Below are 16,801 nucleotides of genomic sequence, written 5' to 3'. Positions count from 1 at the left end.
TTAAAATATACGTTTCTGCATTATTCTGGACTGTTCTGGCTATAAAAATATATGGAGGTTTGTTTTTGTAGTTGGGAATGTTGCAGAAACAAACCTTATTTTAAAAAAAAAATAAGGATATATGCCTCGGTTCACGTCATAACCGAAGTAGAAAGACCCCTTATCGCCTCGGTTATGGTCACACTCGAAGCAGAATGTCTTGCGGATGAGAAAAAAAAAAGTCTACTGCCTCGGTTCCAGCTACAACCGAAGTAGTAGAGTGGGACAGACTGCCTCGGTTCATGGGAACCGAGGCATAAAGTCCTACGAAAAAAAATTAAAAAAACCAAAAACTTTATTGTTCGGGTAAGGCTGAACGGAGGCCAAATCCTCTCTTTTTATGCCTCGGTTCTCAACCGTGGCCAAAAGTATTAGACTTTTTGCCTCGCCTGAATATGCCTCGGTTCAAAAACCACTGCCTATAGGCAAAAATAATCGTTGTCATATCTCCTGACTGTACTAGTGTTAGCCTATTTTAAATAATTTGAAACCCTAATTTTACTTTTCCAGCACCCACCCACGAAACTCTCTTCCCCTTTCCCCATTTCCATTTCACCTCCCCACCTCCCGCACTTCCATTCCTTTTTGTTCCCAGTTTTTTTTTGGTTTGAAAGCTTCCATTGTCGCCGTGGTGTGAAGGAGCGTCCCGCCGTGGTGTGGAGGAACATCGAGGAGCGTCCAGAGCATCAACCAGCGTGAGGAAGTATACATCAACGGAGGTGACATCCTTCAACGGATGTTCCCTAATAAAACAAACCCTAAAATAAAAAACGTAACCTTTAAACAGAGGTGACATCTTCAACGGATGTCAACATCCGTTGAAGGTAAAACGGATGTCGACATCCGTTTTCCCTTAAACGGATGTTGACATGCGTTGAAGGATGTCACCTCCGTTTAAAGGTTACGTTTTTTATTTTAGGATTTTATTTCAAGGTTTATTTGAATATGCACCTAGAGGAAGCACGACACGCACTGCACCACTCCACGCACTGCACCACGAGAGCGACACTGCACCACGAGAGGGAGACTACTTGATAATTCTTTCCATCACCACCAACCTTTGCAACTTGTAGTATCTCACAACGACGAAAGAAAGAGAAGAAGAAATATAATGTTAAAATGAAAGAAAAGTATTTTACTCATGTACGGGACTAGAATAGGTTATTAGTGAAATAGGTTGTGAATGGATAAAATTAAAAAATAATAACCCTAAAAATAAAATTTTACTGAGGAGTAAAATAGTAAAGGGGAGGTGGAGGGAGGGAGCAACACCCATTCACTGATTGCCAAAAGACTTGTTGGATTAACCGGTTGCAGTTACAAATGAGAATCTCTTTTTGTTGAATGCACTGCTATTTTAACAAACACGATTGTTGGATTGAACTGTTTAAAACATAAAAGTATAATATTTTTAGTAATGAATTGTATAATTTGAAAGATTTATGGATTGTACAGTTAAAACTTAAAATGAAAAAAAAAAACTACTTTTATTCATTTTATGGTGTAATTGGTATTTCAAAATTATGGTGCAGAAAACAATAACAATTGTTCTTTTAGAATATTTTGTGGGTTAGAAAAGTCAAGCATGGTCCAAAGAGCTGTTGTTTGTCCTATTAGAATTGATTTTATGGGTTGGAAAATGACAGATGTTAGACATTGGAAAAGAAAGAAATGGAAACTGGTCCATAGACACCTTAAGCTATTCATTATTGTATTCAATGCATTTAACCAATTACAAAAAATAAGTAGATGAAGACACTTGAAGGGAACAAAATGAAATTGGTCCAACATTCTTCGTTTAAAAAAAGTGAAAATGGTCCAAAATCTTTACACTATTGATTGTCTTATTCTAATACATTTTATGCGTTAGAAAATTAAGCGTGTTAGAAAACAAAACAGAAAATGAAAATAGTCCAATTACTTTAAGGTATTCATAGTCCTAATCAAATCCATTTTATAAGTTAGAAACTAATGCCTAATCCTCAAACACAGATCTATTATGAATATATTAATATTTGATCTCCCATTCTTTATCAATTTCATATATAAAGATTATAAGCAAATTCCCAGAATAAAAAAAAAACTAAGGTTCTATATATTTTACAATATAAGGCGTAACCTTGATCAATTCCCAAAAGACACATATTCAATTCTATTGAATCTTTAGGATTAAATTAAAATTAAGAATTTAGACATTGAAAATATTGAAAGAAAGTTGAAAAACAAATTGATATATTAAAAGAAAAATCAAGAAAAATAAAACAGATTAATCAGAATTTGAAAGAATAAAATAATTTAAATTGATAGTCCTGTTTATACTAAATCCTAATTTGAGCAATTGATCGATTCAATCAATCCACTACATCAATTGTACTATAATTTAATGACAACTTAGGTGATTGTGACAATTTAGGTTATCACTTTAATTTCTTATTTTTATCAATTATTATTTTATTCTTAATATTTTATTTTCTTACATTTTATTTTTTCTACATTTATTTTTCTAGTTCATTAATTACTTTGCAATTTAGGTTTCTAAGTTTTAAACATATTATGTTTTAATCCAACTTCATCTTCAATATTTTAATTCACCTTATCGAAAGAAAATTCCAATTTTAGGAATTAAAATTTAAAAAAAGAAATAACATGTAAGCATTTCTAAAATTGTCTAACTAGAAACATGAAAACTTCTCATAACAAAGCACGGTATCAATAATTCTTTTACACCAACAAAAACCATTATATATATATATATATATATATATATATATATATATATATATATATATATATATATATATATATATATATATATATATATATATCAATTTAGTCATCGATGCATATTATGCTTGATAAGCAAAAACAAGTATATAAGACAAAAAACTGCATATCATAAGTAATTATCACTGTTGACATGATGTTTAGTTGTCTTCTCATTTTTTTCTAACTTATTTTTCAAGTTAGAAAAACTACGAAGATGTGGACTTACTTTACATAATTTATATATATATATATATATATATATATATATATATATATATATATATATATTGAAATTAAGCGTGGTGTCAAATATATTTGATTATAATCCATGTATCTAGTCACAGATTTTAAAAGCTATAAAAAGAACTATAAATTCTGAGAAAAAAATATTAATTAGTACAGCACATTTACGGTCAATTCGATTTTATTGGCTAAATTGAATTTTAAAATTTAATACCGTGATTATATTTATAGAAAGAGTAGTGATTTATGACACTAAAAATGTCGACTAACACTTAGTATACACTTAGAGAGAGAATTAAAATATAGTTTAATAAGTTATGTGATGTGATAAGAAGAGACCGATAGAAAGAAAAAAATGAGTGTGTAATAGACAAAATCACTGTGTCCATTAATATTTTCCTTATATGAATAACTAATAGACTTTTCACTAGTAAAAAAATGTGGTTTTTAATTCGCTATATATGCTTCGGTTACGTGAAAACCAAAATGTATAACATTATATACATCGGTTAATCTAATATCCGAGGCAGAATAGTGATATTTCACCGGTTAATCCAACACCTGAGGCCTATACCACTGCACACCGCAGATCAGAAAAAAAGCCTTATTGTCTCGGATGGCTAGTCAACCGATGACCTATACTTCTCCACTTTATACCTCAGGCTAGCCTTTTAACCGGTGCCAAATACTGAACTTAACCTATTTTCGCGCTTCTCCTTCCTATGCTCTCCTATTCTTCCTCTGTGTAGCGTGCTTCTCCTTCCTCCTACTCTCCGCATAGCTCTTTCTTCTGTGAGTTCCTCCACCACTGCCACTCCTTGGCTCGTCGCGCCACCCTTGTGCTGTCAGTGCTCATCCCATTGGTGCCCCGCCTTGCGCTGCTGCCTGTGGTGCTTCCTCCAACGACTCCACTCTTTTGCCACCGTTGTAGCCTCCGTTGTTGCTGCGTATACCGGTGCTGCCTCCGCAACTGATGCCTCTGCCACTACTTCCTCCGCCACTGTTGCCTCCGTCGGAAATAGAAAAGAGCCAAGCCCAAATGGCCAAATCTGTTAAGGTTTCTTTCTTTTCCAGAAATCAGAAACAATTTCTGCCTCCTCCCCCTAAAATCAAAGAGAGTATCTTCAGATCGGCGAGATCCACCGCTCCAGATCCAGATCCAGATCCACCGCTCCAGGTCGCCAAGCCGTTCCAGATCGGCGAGCCTCCGTCGTCTCCGTCGCGGTGCTTGTCGTCAAACTCCTCACTGCGAGTCGCCGCTACCCTCTCACCCCTTCGAATGTCGTCGCCGCCCTAGATAGTAGCGTTTGTAGCTGCTCTAACGGTTCTAGGTGGCAAGAAAAATGACTGGTTCGTTGTCTTCTTCATCATAAATGCAATGAAATTATTCAATTCTTCTGCTTTTATACTCTTTTTCTTGTCAAATTTCACTTCTTCAAGATTCGCAGAAAGTGAATTTGTCATATCATTACATCCCAGCTTGACTTTTGGACCTGCTTTGCTAATAATCTCTATTGTTGCTATGGTTGTGGCTTTCTCTACAGCATATTTTCTGATATTTGAAGACACAAGCAAGTGGGTTTCTCTGGTTTGGATCGGTGTTCTGTACTCCTTCTTGGTCATTGTTGGCACAATACTTTAAACGCACAATAAAGGCCTTCTTCCAATCATCACTTGAGGCATGTTTATGGTGGGACCGTGCTGCTTCATCTTTGCTTCTGAGTTTCTTCTCATTAGTTGTTGCTATTATCACTTTGGTTTTGTGGGTTGTAATTTTGACATTGGTTGTTTATATGTATGTTGTTCCTCAAATTGCTACTTCTCTAGACAAAAATAGAGAACCAACTTGTTTATGTTAATGGTTTAAAATTGTTGTAATATTGTGTCTTGTTTGATTCCAGTTATGATTTTCTTTTGTTTGTTTTAGATTCTTGAGCTGGGAAATCTTGGTTCTGTTTGGCATGATGAACTCAGTCCTAAAGTCTGAACAAATAAAAAAAAAACACGCTACTGCCTCGGTTATCTAAGAACCGAGGCATATTCCTATATCGTTTTATATCGATCCGTAACCGAGTCATAAAGCTTACCCTTTTTACCTCGCCTACATATGCCTCGGTTGTAGAACCGATGCCTATAAGCGCGAATAACCGGTGCCTTTTATCTTTATTGTATTAGTGTTTGCTTTTACTACATTAAAAGTATCTACAATTTGAAGTTTTTTTCAGATTTTATCTTGACAAATATGTAAATTTTATAATCATAATTTATCTTTAGTCCACTACGTTTATAAGAATGTGCAATCTACTCTAATAATGTTCAATCAAAGTTTTTATAGATATATAGGTCACCTTTTTAGTAATAGAATAAACATGTAAGAATAGCTTTATAATTTGTTTATTATTGGGACAATTTTTGAATAAATTCAAAATATATATTTGTGAAATTTGCATTAGGTTGTATTAGGTTGTATGACTAGATTGTTATTATCTCCTAATATTCTAAGCCATTGCTAAGAAAATTAACCACACAAATAATCACATGATTTGGAACAATAAAACTATTTCAAAAAATATTTTAAGATCTTGTATTATTTCTTCATAATATAAAAACAGAGAAAAAAATGAAACTAGTTCTAGAAAAACTGTATATATATGATTTATCATTGCAGAAATTAGAAAGCTGCTCCAAAACTTATGCTGTAGGCGCTGAGCAGAGAAAGGTAGCGCTAAGCTGATGTGTCCATGAGAGAGATTAAAGATAACCAAATTCCAGTGAGCGGATTATGAAGCTGCTTAGCACATTAAAAGCCCTCCTATAAGAAAAATATGTAATTAAGCTTATCAAACATTCATTTTTCAAATCATTACTTTGAAATACAACTTGTCACTACCAACTTCAACGCTTCAAAATCCATCATGCTTTCATCTCAGAACGAAGTCTCGAAACAAAAATCGCTCTAAACTGCAAATTTTGAGGTAAAATTCATATGAGAGACATTGGTAAAGAATAGGAGATTTCAATTAAAAACCCAAAAAATTCAAAACAGATCATACTATATATAATTTCTTTACAGCAACAAAAACAAAAATAATTTCTTGTAAAAGGAGCCAATTTCCAAGTCATGATTAGAAGAATAAGTTATAATCAATGTTCAATAAAATTGATGAAAACCAATCGATAGATAACAGAGACACATACAATTAATGGAAGTAGTTTTGGAGCTACTTTTGAAGCTGGGATAAGAAATTAAATAATTAAGTTCTAACAATTACATTCATCCCAAGCCAATATCTACATTCGTTTTTAGAGAGGCATTCTCCCTTTCAATATTAAAACTAGTTATTGATTTTCTTAACTGAAGCAGAGAAATGAAAATTACGAAATTCAAAGAAAGACCTTATTATAATTATATACCTGCTAGTCTTTCAGCCAGCTTTGGCACTTTACTCTGTTCAATGCAACCATTAAAAGTAGATAGTTTATAAATCTGTTCAAGAACCTCAGATAAGCCATTCTCCAAGGTTGCCAAACTAGTAATAAACCTAATAGGCCCCAAAAGCCTGTGAAGAATCCTATCCCCAAGCTCATGTATAATGCTCCATACAAAACTGATTTATCATCTTCATCGTCGACTTCTGCTCCATACAAACCTTTCATTTTTATTACAAGGATTATGTGAAATTGCACTTTTTTACCACTACGAGGATATATTGCATCGGTTATTTTAAATACCAAAGCAATATATACTTTACGGTCTCGGTATTTCTAAGAACCGACGCCAAAAGCACTACAAAATATTTAAAAAATAAAAATTTTGTAGTCATTTCTAACTTTTGGCTCACACATTTGGCCTCGATCCTTTGTAAAACAAAAGCAAAAGCGGTCTACAGAACCGATTATGTGAACAACAAAGGCTATAGGATCCCTTCATAATCCGAATAGTCTGAAGTTCCTTCTTTAGGGTGTAAAATTAAGACCTTATGGCAGCCGTTTTGCAAATAATTGAGGTTATAGACTTGTTAGAATTTGAAAACTCTAACATATCTCTCTACAGGGGGAATGTATGGACCTTATAACATTGTTTCTAAGGATAACCGAAACCATAGATCCTGACATGTGTGTACTAAGTTGAAAAGTTTAAATTTGTGCTTATATGGTCCACCTTTAGGCTTTGGTTGTTTATCAACCAATGTCAAAAAGGGTATATGACCTTGGTTTTTTTTTTCTAACTGAAGCTTATAAGTTTGCGAAAATTGTAAAAATGTGGAGACATATTTAGTAGAAAAGGATGTGGACATAGTAAGAAAAAGTGTTATGAGGCTAAATAGATTATGTTCTTATTATAAATAGTATGTCTACATAATGGATTTCTCTATGGTGAAGTAATAACGCTTTATGGTTTCTTTTCTATCCATCACTGTGCTACCTATGGTATATTTATATATGCTTTTGTTTACATGTTTGTGAGTTGATTTACAATTTGTTGGATGATTTGATCACTCATCTTATTTCACTGCTTAAAATTGAATGAGAGTTGGTTTCAAGCTATGGTCCAATCAATTCATCTCCTTCTTTTAAATGTTATGAATAGATCTAAGGCTCTACTGGTTACAAAGTCCTGATATTAATGCAAGTGATTCATTCAAGAAGACATTGAGAATCATATTAAAGTTTGATGATCTTAGACTCTAGATGATAGGAATGGAACTAAAGTTACACTTAAGAACACTCTCAAGACATTAAATGATTTGCATAATTAAATAAATAGGGTAAGTAGTAGTGTGTTGTTGTATTCATTAAATTTATCATTATGGCATCTAATACATATAAACTGAATCTAGTCTTTACTTCACTAAATTTGTATATATTTATATGTAGTTTCTATTAAAAGACAAAAACCAAAAAAAAAACCTTTCTAATATATGGTTGCTAAATTCCTGAGGATACGATAACCCGATTCGGCTATATTACAAATAACTTGGTGCACTTGCCAATAGGTCACTCAATAGGATAAATCTTTTAAAATTTCATATTATGCAATGTTTGGATATTTTAGGGTTATTCCTAGTGAACATAAAAATTACAACCCAAGTTTATCCCATCCCATCATAACTTTTTTTCTATTGTTTTGTATTGTTTTAGTAAAACTCTGTTTTCTACTTTGTGATTGATAATTAGAGGTATGTAATCAGATAAATGATTTTTACATTTGTTTTAGAAAAATTTAAATGTCAATTTGTTTCTACTATTTTATGTTGTCTTAATAAAACTTCATTTTATGCTTTGTCAACGGTTGGATCAGACTGAAATTTGTATGCATAGTTTATAACACTTAGTTCGTTACTTTAACCTTGGAATTGTTAGTAAGAGGTCTTTGGTTGGAGATATTTGTCTCGTAGTCTTAAGAAAATTTTTGTGAAGACTTAAACAATGAACTTTTGTTATAAAAATTTTGTTAGAGTAAACTATGTGAATTCTTATGTGAATTATGTGATATTGTTGTAACTTATAGGGTGGAAGTGATACTTTGATGTGAAGTAATGCTAGCTGGTGTATTGAGATTACATTCCATGTAGGGCCTATCTAGGCTTGGCTAGTATCGAACACATGTAGACTATGATTTCTAGTGGTCAAAGTTGATGGAAGTTTTTATATCGTCAATATAGAAATTTACCATGTTATGGTTTGGTGATGATTGTGAGTTCGAATTCTCAAACATATAGTTATAGCTCCTAAGAGGTAGGAAAGAGACATGACAAATGTAGTGTTTATGAGTCACTCAATACACTAGTCTTCCAAAAAACACAAACAAATGTGTATGTTATGATTGAGTTATAAGTATTATGCGTGAGGACTCTATTATATATTTTTTAAAATAATTAAGATTTTATTAAATAATTTTGAAAGGAGAAGTATTTGAATTTTATTTGTGAAATATTATGTAAATAAGTGAAAATCTCATAAAATTGAAGAACATATAAAGAATTATCAATTACAATTCCTTCAAATACATTCTCCAAGCCCTATTAGTTTGACCTGATTTGCCTAGCGAACAAGACTAAGTCATCTAGCGAGCAAGGTCAAGTCGCCCCTAATTCGCCTAACCAAAATATCAGGCCTCATACGTGAAATTGGAAATTTAAACATGCTTTCATCACGAGGGTTTCAATATCTTATTTCATTCTCATGACTAGAAATTGCGTAGTGTGTTGGAGAAAGGCTATTTGGGATCTTGAGTCTTTATCTTCATCCATGGAGGTTTTGTCCCTTTGTGAATGGAAGATACCGTTGGAGCATGAAACAACTACCAAAAACCTTTAGAGAAGCTTTATTTTGATCTATGGTTTTAACTTCTTCCATATTCTTCATTTTTTTAAAATTATAGGCTCTCCACCATGGAATGTTAAACCTACTTGTTGAGATTAAATATAATTAGAAATTTATTTCTAGTATATTTTGTGAGATTAATACATATGTTTTTCCTTTTTAATATTAGTATTTGTTTTCTATGTTTTATGCTTTTTGTGGCTTGAACACCATGACTTGATTAAGGTTCTTAAGGTGATGTAAAATGTTTTTTAAACCTATTATGTAGGGATAAAACTTTCTTCATTAGTAATTTTGAAAACTCTTAAACTTAATGTAAGATTTCATATTTTGATTTTAACCTGAAATTATAATTGCAATGTTTGTGAAAATGATGATGTTTCGGCAGGATTTAGAACCTTAATCCAAAACATTCAAAGTTGTCTGCTTCAATGTCCAGTTGTGTTGTCTTCTCTCTTCTCCTTGTCCAAGCCGTGGGGGAGGGTGCCTGCAAAAGACACTCCGACGCTCGAGTCAGTGACTTTTTGTAATAATCTTGTAATCAAGATTTAATTATCAGAACTCTAAGTTTCAGTTCAAGTTAAAAATTACTTGTCTCCTTTGCCAGAAATATATTTATAAATTATAATGAGCTTACCGTTAGGTCTGTCTCATTAACCACCAATGAATGACACTATTAATTGTCAATAAATGACAATTATTTTCATTAACTCCACGACAGTTATTACTATTGATTACCTTAACGACTCTTTTTACCGATCGATTTATTGACCTGAGAGGTATCATCGGTCTGCCGACTCTTCTGCCCCTTTATCGTTCGGTTGGTTGCGAGCCCATTTTACCGAGCGGTTAACTGTTTGTCTGCTCAGTTCATTTGCCTAGGAGGTACCATCGGTCGGCCAAGAGCTCAAAATAACTTAGAGGCTCTCTTGCACCTTTACCTTTCGGTCGGCTATAAGCCCATAGTAACATATGAGAATGAAATCTAGTTTTGATAATTGTAAATACTCTATGTTAATTTTTTGTTGCACACATTTAATGAAAAATACATAAAAAATGAGTATTTTTGTGTTTCTGTTAAATTTGTTGGCTATTTGAATTGTGAATTATGAGAGTTATCGAATATTGCACGAGTATCTTACAAAAACTATATTTAGACTTTCCACTTTGTACACTTATCAATATCTTAAACATCTACTTAATGTTATTGATTACAAAATAATTTTTAATTTATTTTGACAAACACATTGCCCCCTTTGATTATCAGTCTGTTGGTCATGAGGCTTTAGCTAAAGTATCCCAAACTGATCAATGATTCACTTGTTTACACTTCCTTAGATTTGAATTCAAATTCATCATCAATGTCATCAAGTGAGAGTCTAACCAATTGTTTAAATGAACAAATTAAGGAATGGAATCAAATCAAAAATTTCATGTTCGGATTGTAAAATGTGTTCATGTATAATTCCATAGGTATTGTAAAATTACTAATTTAGATTATATATATATATTATTTTTTATTTTAGATGGTACAATTTGTAATGTAAAATTTTATATTCAGAATAGTATAATTTTGAATTGATTTTAAAATTTAATTATTTATAATCCAAAATAAAAAATTTATATTTTGAAATGTACTTTTAAGAATGTTAATTTTACAGGATTGAACCGTTTAAAACATAAAAATATAATATTTTTTATTTTTGAATTGTATAATTTGAAAGATTTATGGATTGTACAGTTAAAACTTAAATTAAAGAAAAAAACACTACTTTTATTTATTTTATGGTGTAATTGGTATTTAAAAATTATGGAGAAGCAGCGAGAAAATACCGAATGCAGAAAACAATAGCCATTGTTCTATTAGAATATTTTGTGGGTTAAAAAATCAAGCATGCTAGACTTAAAAAATATGAAAAAGGTCCAAAGACATGTTGATTGGCCTTTTTGAACTGATTTTATGGGTTAGAAAATGACAGATGTTAGACACTGGAAAACAAGAAAATGAAAGTGTGGTCCATAGAGACATTAAGCTATTGATTAATTTTAAGAGTATATATATATATATATATATATATATATATATATATATATATATATATATTAATTTATTCATACATCTATGCATAATATTATGTTGATAGGCAGCAACAAATATATAAAATAAAAAAGAGCACATCATGTATTGATCAATGTGGACATGTATGTTGTTTTCTCATTTTTCTAACTTACTTTGGAAGATAGAAAACTATGGAGATTAATGAAAGGTTTAATACCCAATTTTGTCCCCACTTTGGTTCGGAAATCTCTAGTTAGTCCCTTTTTAGAAATGTAAGTGCAATGGATCCTTACTTGTAATTATTTGAGTCTAATGAGTCCCTTCCGTTAAATAGAAGGAAACGGAGTTAGTGGACTGATGATGTGGTTGTTGTCATTGGTGAGGTGTCAAGACGCAATTGTGTGCGTGCTTACGTGGTGTTAGGGTTACCATTTTCAAATTGGGTTTTATTAAAAATTGGGGATAAAATGATTTGGGGGTGATTTGTTGGAGATTAGGGCATGTTCGTGTGCGAGAAAGAAGACAGAGGCAGTGATCACAAATATTAATCTACTACTGGAGGAGCCATCTTGCGGAGTTCAGAGCGGAGACACTCGTAATCGGGGTTGGCCTCGGTGCCGCCCTTCCAGGGCAGGCGGTCAATTTCAGCAGAGGCATCAGGGGAGGGAGCGGAGCCGAAGCGGTGAATCTGCAAATCGAACTCCATGGCCTTCTTGAGGCCCTTGCATCCGGAGCGCTGACAGCGGCGGGATCGGGGGCCGCAGCAGAAGTCGGCGGCGGCAAGGGAGAGGGCGAAAAAGAGGAAGAAGGGGAGGAGGTAGGAGAGAGGGAGGGAGGGAAGGAGGAGGGAGAGGGAATGGAAGATGTATGAGAAATAGGAGGAGAGGAGGAAGGCCCCTGGGAAGAGGACGAGGAGCAGAACGAGAAGGTCCAAGGTTGCCGAGGGAGAGTGCTTGCAGTTGCACACATTGTTGTGATTATGGTGCTTGCAGTTGCACACAATGTCACTGTAGCGACCTGCCAGAATGATTGAAATGGTTGTTGGCACAAAGGTGTAGGATCCCCCAATAACTGCAGGCAAACGAGTCCCAAAGAATGTTTGAAAAAAGGTGTTTATGCCAGCCACAAACAGTAGAGTCTGAATCACTTTTGCTTTCTCTTCCTAAGGAAGCCAAATTGCAACCTCTATAAGATTTATGAGCGAACAATAATAAAAATAAAACCATTTTTTCTTAGAAAATGTTCCTCTATCTCTCTTTTTCAAAACTTAGTGTGTTTGATTTTTGTTGTCAAAATGCAATAAACAATATTGCTCAGACAAACAATAAGAAAAAAATAAAGCGCAATGTATAGAGCAATGTGTGGAATTGAAAGAGATGAGGAATATGAGAAAAATATCTCCCAGTTGTTTTGCTTTTTAGTTGTAATAACATATGTTTTGGAAAGAGAAATTCCTGAGGAGAAATGTAGAATAGTTTTAGAAAACAGATTTTGAAGCTAAGAAATGAGAAGAGTGATGAGTCAATATTTTATTCACTTCACTTAGTTTAGTGTGCTAGAATTAATCAGGGAATTATGTTAAAACGTCCGGTATTTTTCCGTTTTTACTAATTGTGCTTAATTTGATCAGAAATTCTAATTTTAATTAATTTGAATTATTTGAGCTAATTATTCGCATTATTAATTGCAGGGAAAATTTTGGAACATTTGAGACATTTGGAGGACAATAAAAAAATAAAGTGTTGATTTTATTGCAACATGCAAAGGAGGTGCAGATTTCATTTTAGGAGTTGCACATGGAGATGGACTTTCTAAAAAAAAGCAGCAGCAGGCTTGGAAGCTCTCGGTTTTTCCAGCTTGAGCAAGGGACTTCACGTGGCATCCAGCACGGGCTACGAACGTTGGGGTGACGTCTAGCAAGCAGCAGGCCCAGCTATCTTCATTCTGGAAGCAGCAACACGTCCACGTTCTTTTGGGCTGGAAACGCTTCGAAGAGAGGACACACGTCCACGACGACCTTCAATTGTAGCAGCACGCGTCCAAGGAGAGAGCATCAGCAATCACCACGGCCCAACATGTTTCTTCAATTCCCAGCAGCCTTGGGTGTGCACGGGGAGAACAAAAAAAGTCCAGCAGCTTCCACATCCCACATTTGTCTAGCGTCCAGGAAGCACACTACAGCCTCATCCTTGAAGGAAGAAGCGTTCAGCACACCTGGCCCACACGCTGGCAGCAAAAAGGGAGGTGCTTGGAGAAGAATATGGTGTCACGGGCTGGTCCAGAAGAACGTCCAGCACCTGGACCCCTGCTGCAACCTAGGAAGAGGACATTTTAAGTTCACGTTTTTTGGCTTGGAAAAAGGGGGACGTGCGTGGAAGCCGCCACCCTCACGGAGTGATTATTTTGGCTGGAATTCTTGGAGAGAAAACTGGTTTGAGGGCAACGAGCAGGGGGGTGCGTGCAGCTGCCACAGAGAAGAAGCTTTTGGTTGAATTTTATTGAGTACAGTTTCCAGAGTTTTTGTTTGTATCTTTAATGCTTGAACCAAGAATCATTTTAGTATTATTTTACACCTTGGAAAGCATTAACCGAAGTAGCGTTGTTCATTTGCTGTTAACGCTTTCATCTAATGCCATTTCACTTTGAATTGCATTTAATGTTTCGTTTGTTTCTTGTATCTTTGTTTTATTCCATGAACTCTGTCACTTCTACACGGCTGCACTTAATAATGGTTGTAGTGAAAAGAATATGATAAATGATTAATTGCTTTTAGAGAGGAATAAGTCTTGGAAATGATGAGTGTAGTAAGGTGACAGGGAGTGGTAATGAAAAGCACATCATTGAATTAAAATTTAGAAAAAGGGATCATCTAGAAGTAGGACACATGTCATGATGAATAAAAAAATGAAAGTGAAGAGTAGACTTGAGTAGGTGTCACGGTTTTAAGAAGGAAGAAGGGAGTGGGGTTTCGGCTTTTGAATTTTGCATGGTTCTCATTCATTACTTTAAGGTGATTCTCGGCTTGGGAGAGTGGTGGCTGGAAGGACAAAGCCTAGGTAGTGGAAGCACATGGTGATTCACGGCTGGAAGAAAAGACAATTGTTTTTCTTGTTTGAGAATGAAGAAGTGATTAGATGTGGTAGGTGTACGGTGATAGGTATAAGCAAAGTCTTTTCAATTGCTTTTTGGTAATAGGTGGAGCATGTGGTGATTAAAATAAGATAGATGTGGTAGTGCACCATTCACGTAAGGAAGAGCATTACCATTGTTTTAATATTTTGTTGGATGCAACTCATAGAATTGCCACGGCCAAGGAGTAACCAAAGAAAGCATTTGACCTGTTTTAATTTTCTTTGAAATGAACACATGAAAGTGCACGGTCAAGGAGTTTTTTTTTAGAAGCATTTGCAAATTTTGAATTCTCTTGATAGATGTTTGGGCCACAGTTAATGGTAGAGAAGTTTATTTTCTTTTATTTCTTTTACCTTAAAATATTTTATATTATATGTTGAAATGATTTTCTTCTTTTTGGTGGTGAATTGTGTTTGAATATTTATCTATTGTATTGTTTTCTTTAAAAGTTTTCATGCACTTTAATGCTTTCAATTATATTCGGTCGTGTTTTATTTAATTTCTAGTTAATTTAATTTTACCGCAACCAAAAAAAAAAAATCACAAAACCCCCCTTTTTCCGTGTGTGATCTGAGACTGAACCGCAATATTGGTCCTTGTGAGACGACCTAGGAGTCACTTCCTAGTCTATACTGCATTCTTTTATGCACAACTTTTGTTGGGAGGTGCGACCCTTTCATCAAAGAGCATCCAGCAGGTTCTTACATTTCCTCCTCCCATCTGAGGAACAAGAGAGCTGGGAATCAGTACAGTTGTTCCTAGCATCACCAGGTAATGTTGGAAACCAAGTAGGATTGCCTCCGCTTCATTAGCAAATGGGAACCCTAACACCACGTAATCACGCACACAATTGCGTCTTGACACCTCACCAATGACAACTGCCACATCATCAGCCCACTAACTCCGTTTCCTTCTATTTAACGGAAGGGACTCATTAGACTCAAATAATTACAAGTAAGGATCCATTGCACTTACATTTCTAAAAAGGGACTAACTTGAGATTTCCGAACCAAAGTGGAAACAAAATTGGATATTAAACCATAATGAAAACTACTTGGTTCACATAATGTGTACATTATTTCAAAGCATGTGTTATGTGGAATTATAACTTTAATGTTTGAACACAATTAAAAAATAATTAAATAATAATTCAATTTAAAAACAAAGAATAGTTAATTATTATATTAAATAAATTAAAAGTTATTTTACAAATTAAAAGTTATTATTATTATTTTTTTTATTATTAATAAAAATTTATAATCGATTTATATATTAGAATCTACATTGATTTTTTTAATATTAGTTAATAAAGTTTCACTTACCATAATTGTTATTATCATTATTTTTATTAACTTTATTTTTAACTTTTAATAGTATTTTTATTATTAACTTTTCAAATAATTAAAAATTTATTAAATAATTTTGAAAAAAGAAGTATTTGAACTTTATTTGTGGAATATTCTGTAAATAAGTGAAAATTTCATAAAGTTGAAGAATGTATATAAATGATTATAAGTTTTAATTCAAATAGATTCTTCAAGCACAATTAATTTGGTCCAATTTGTTTAACTAACAAGACTAAGTCATGTAGTGAACAAGGTCAAGTTGTCCAATAAGTTATGTCAATTTGTCTAATGAGAATATCAGGCCTTATACGTGAAATTAAATATTTAAACATGTTTTAACCAAGGTTTTAATATCTTTTTTGATTACCATGACTAGAAATTGTCTAGGGGTTGGAGAGAGGTTGTTTGGACCGTTGTCTCTTCTCCTTCTTGAGTTTTCATCTTCATCGTTTTCATCTTCATCCATAGAAGTTTTGTCCCTTTGCGAATGGAAGACACCATTACAGCATGAAACAACTATCAAAGAACTTTAATAAAGACTTAAAAAAAACTATGTATAGCTAGATCCAAGGCCACGGGCATAGGCAGGTCCCAGCAGAATTGCTACTTGCCAGAGACGTGTTCAAATGTATTGAAATGTGAGAACCTCTTTTGTTGAATGCACTGCTATTTTGCAAACACGATTGCCCCTTTGATTATCAGTCTGTTGGTCGCCATACTTTAGCTAAGCATCACAAACTCATCAAGGATTCACTTCTTTATACTTGCTACTTGGGTTTATGAATTCTACTAAGTTCTGCATATCAAAATCATTCAATTTGAATCAAATCCACCTTTCCATCAATTTCAGTCAAAAACTGAGAAAATCAGAGTTTAAACCAATTGTTTA

General features: G+C 33.7%; 1 protein-coding gene and 1 long non-coding RNA gene across 2 annotated transcripts; one reads left to right on the top strand and one right to left on the bottom strand.

The window, feature by feature from the left end:
- The first annotated feature begins 3,568 nt into the window (after positions 1-3,568).
- Positions 3,569-4,948, top strand: LOC148199427 (uncharacterized). The gene is made up of 2 exons (XR_015785637.1): positions 3,569-4,398; positions 4,593-4,948. It is a non-coding gene; the product is annotated as an uncharacterized LOC148199427 (long non-coding RNA).
- A 6,970-nt stretch (positions 4,949-11,918) lies between these two features.
- On the bottom strand, positions 11,919-13,045 carry LOC148199426 (uncharacterized protein At5g19025-like). The gene is made up of 2 exons (XM_088114149.1): positions 12,782-13,045; positions 11,919-12,486 (listed from the first exon to the last, which is right to left on the bottom strand). The coding sequence occupies exons 1-2, from the start codon at positions 12,865-12,867 to the stop codon at positions 11,979-11,981; spliced, it is 594 nt and encodes a 197-aa protein (XP_087970275.1). The 5' UTR covers positions 12,868-13,045; the 3' UTR covers positions 11,919-11,978.
- Positions 13,046-16,801: the final 3,756 nt, after the last annotated feature.

The sequence above is a fragment of the Vigna umbellata genome, chromosome 4 (genome assembly GCF_029865625.1).
Source record: "Vigna umbellata cultivar VRB3 chromosome 4, Vumbellata_1.0, whole genome shotgun sequence".
Lineage (NCBI taxonomy): Eukaryota > Viridiplantae > Streptophyta > Magnoliopsida > Fabales > Fabaceae > Vigna > Vigna umbellata.
Note: the sequence above shows the minus strand (reverse complement) of the source record. Positions and strands in the feature narration are given on the sequence as shown.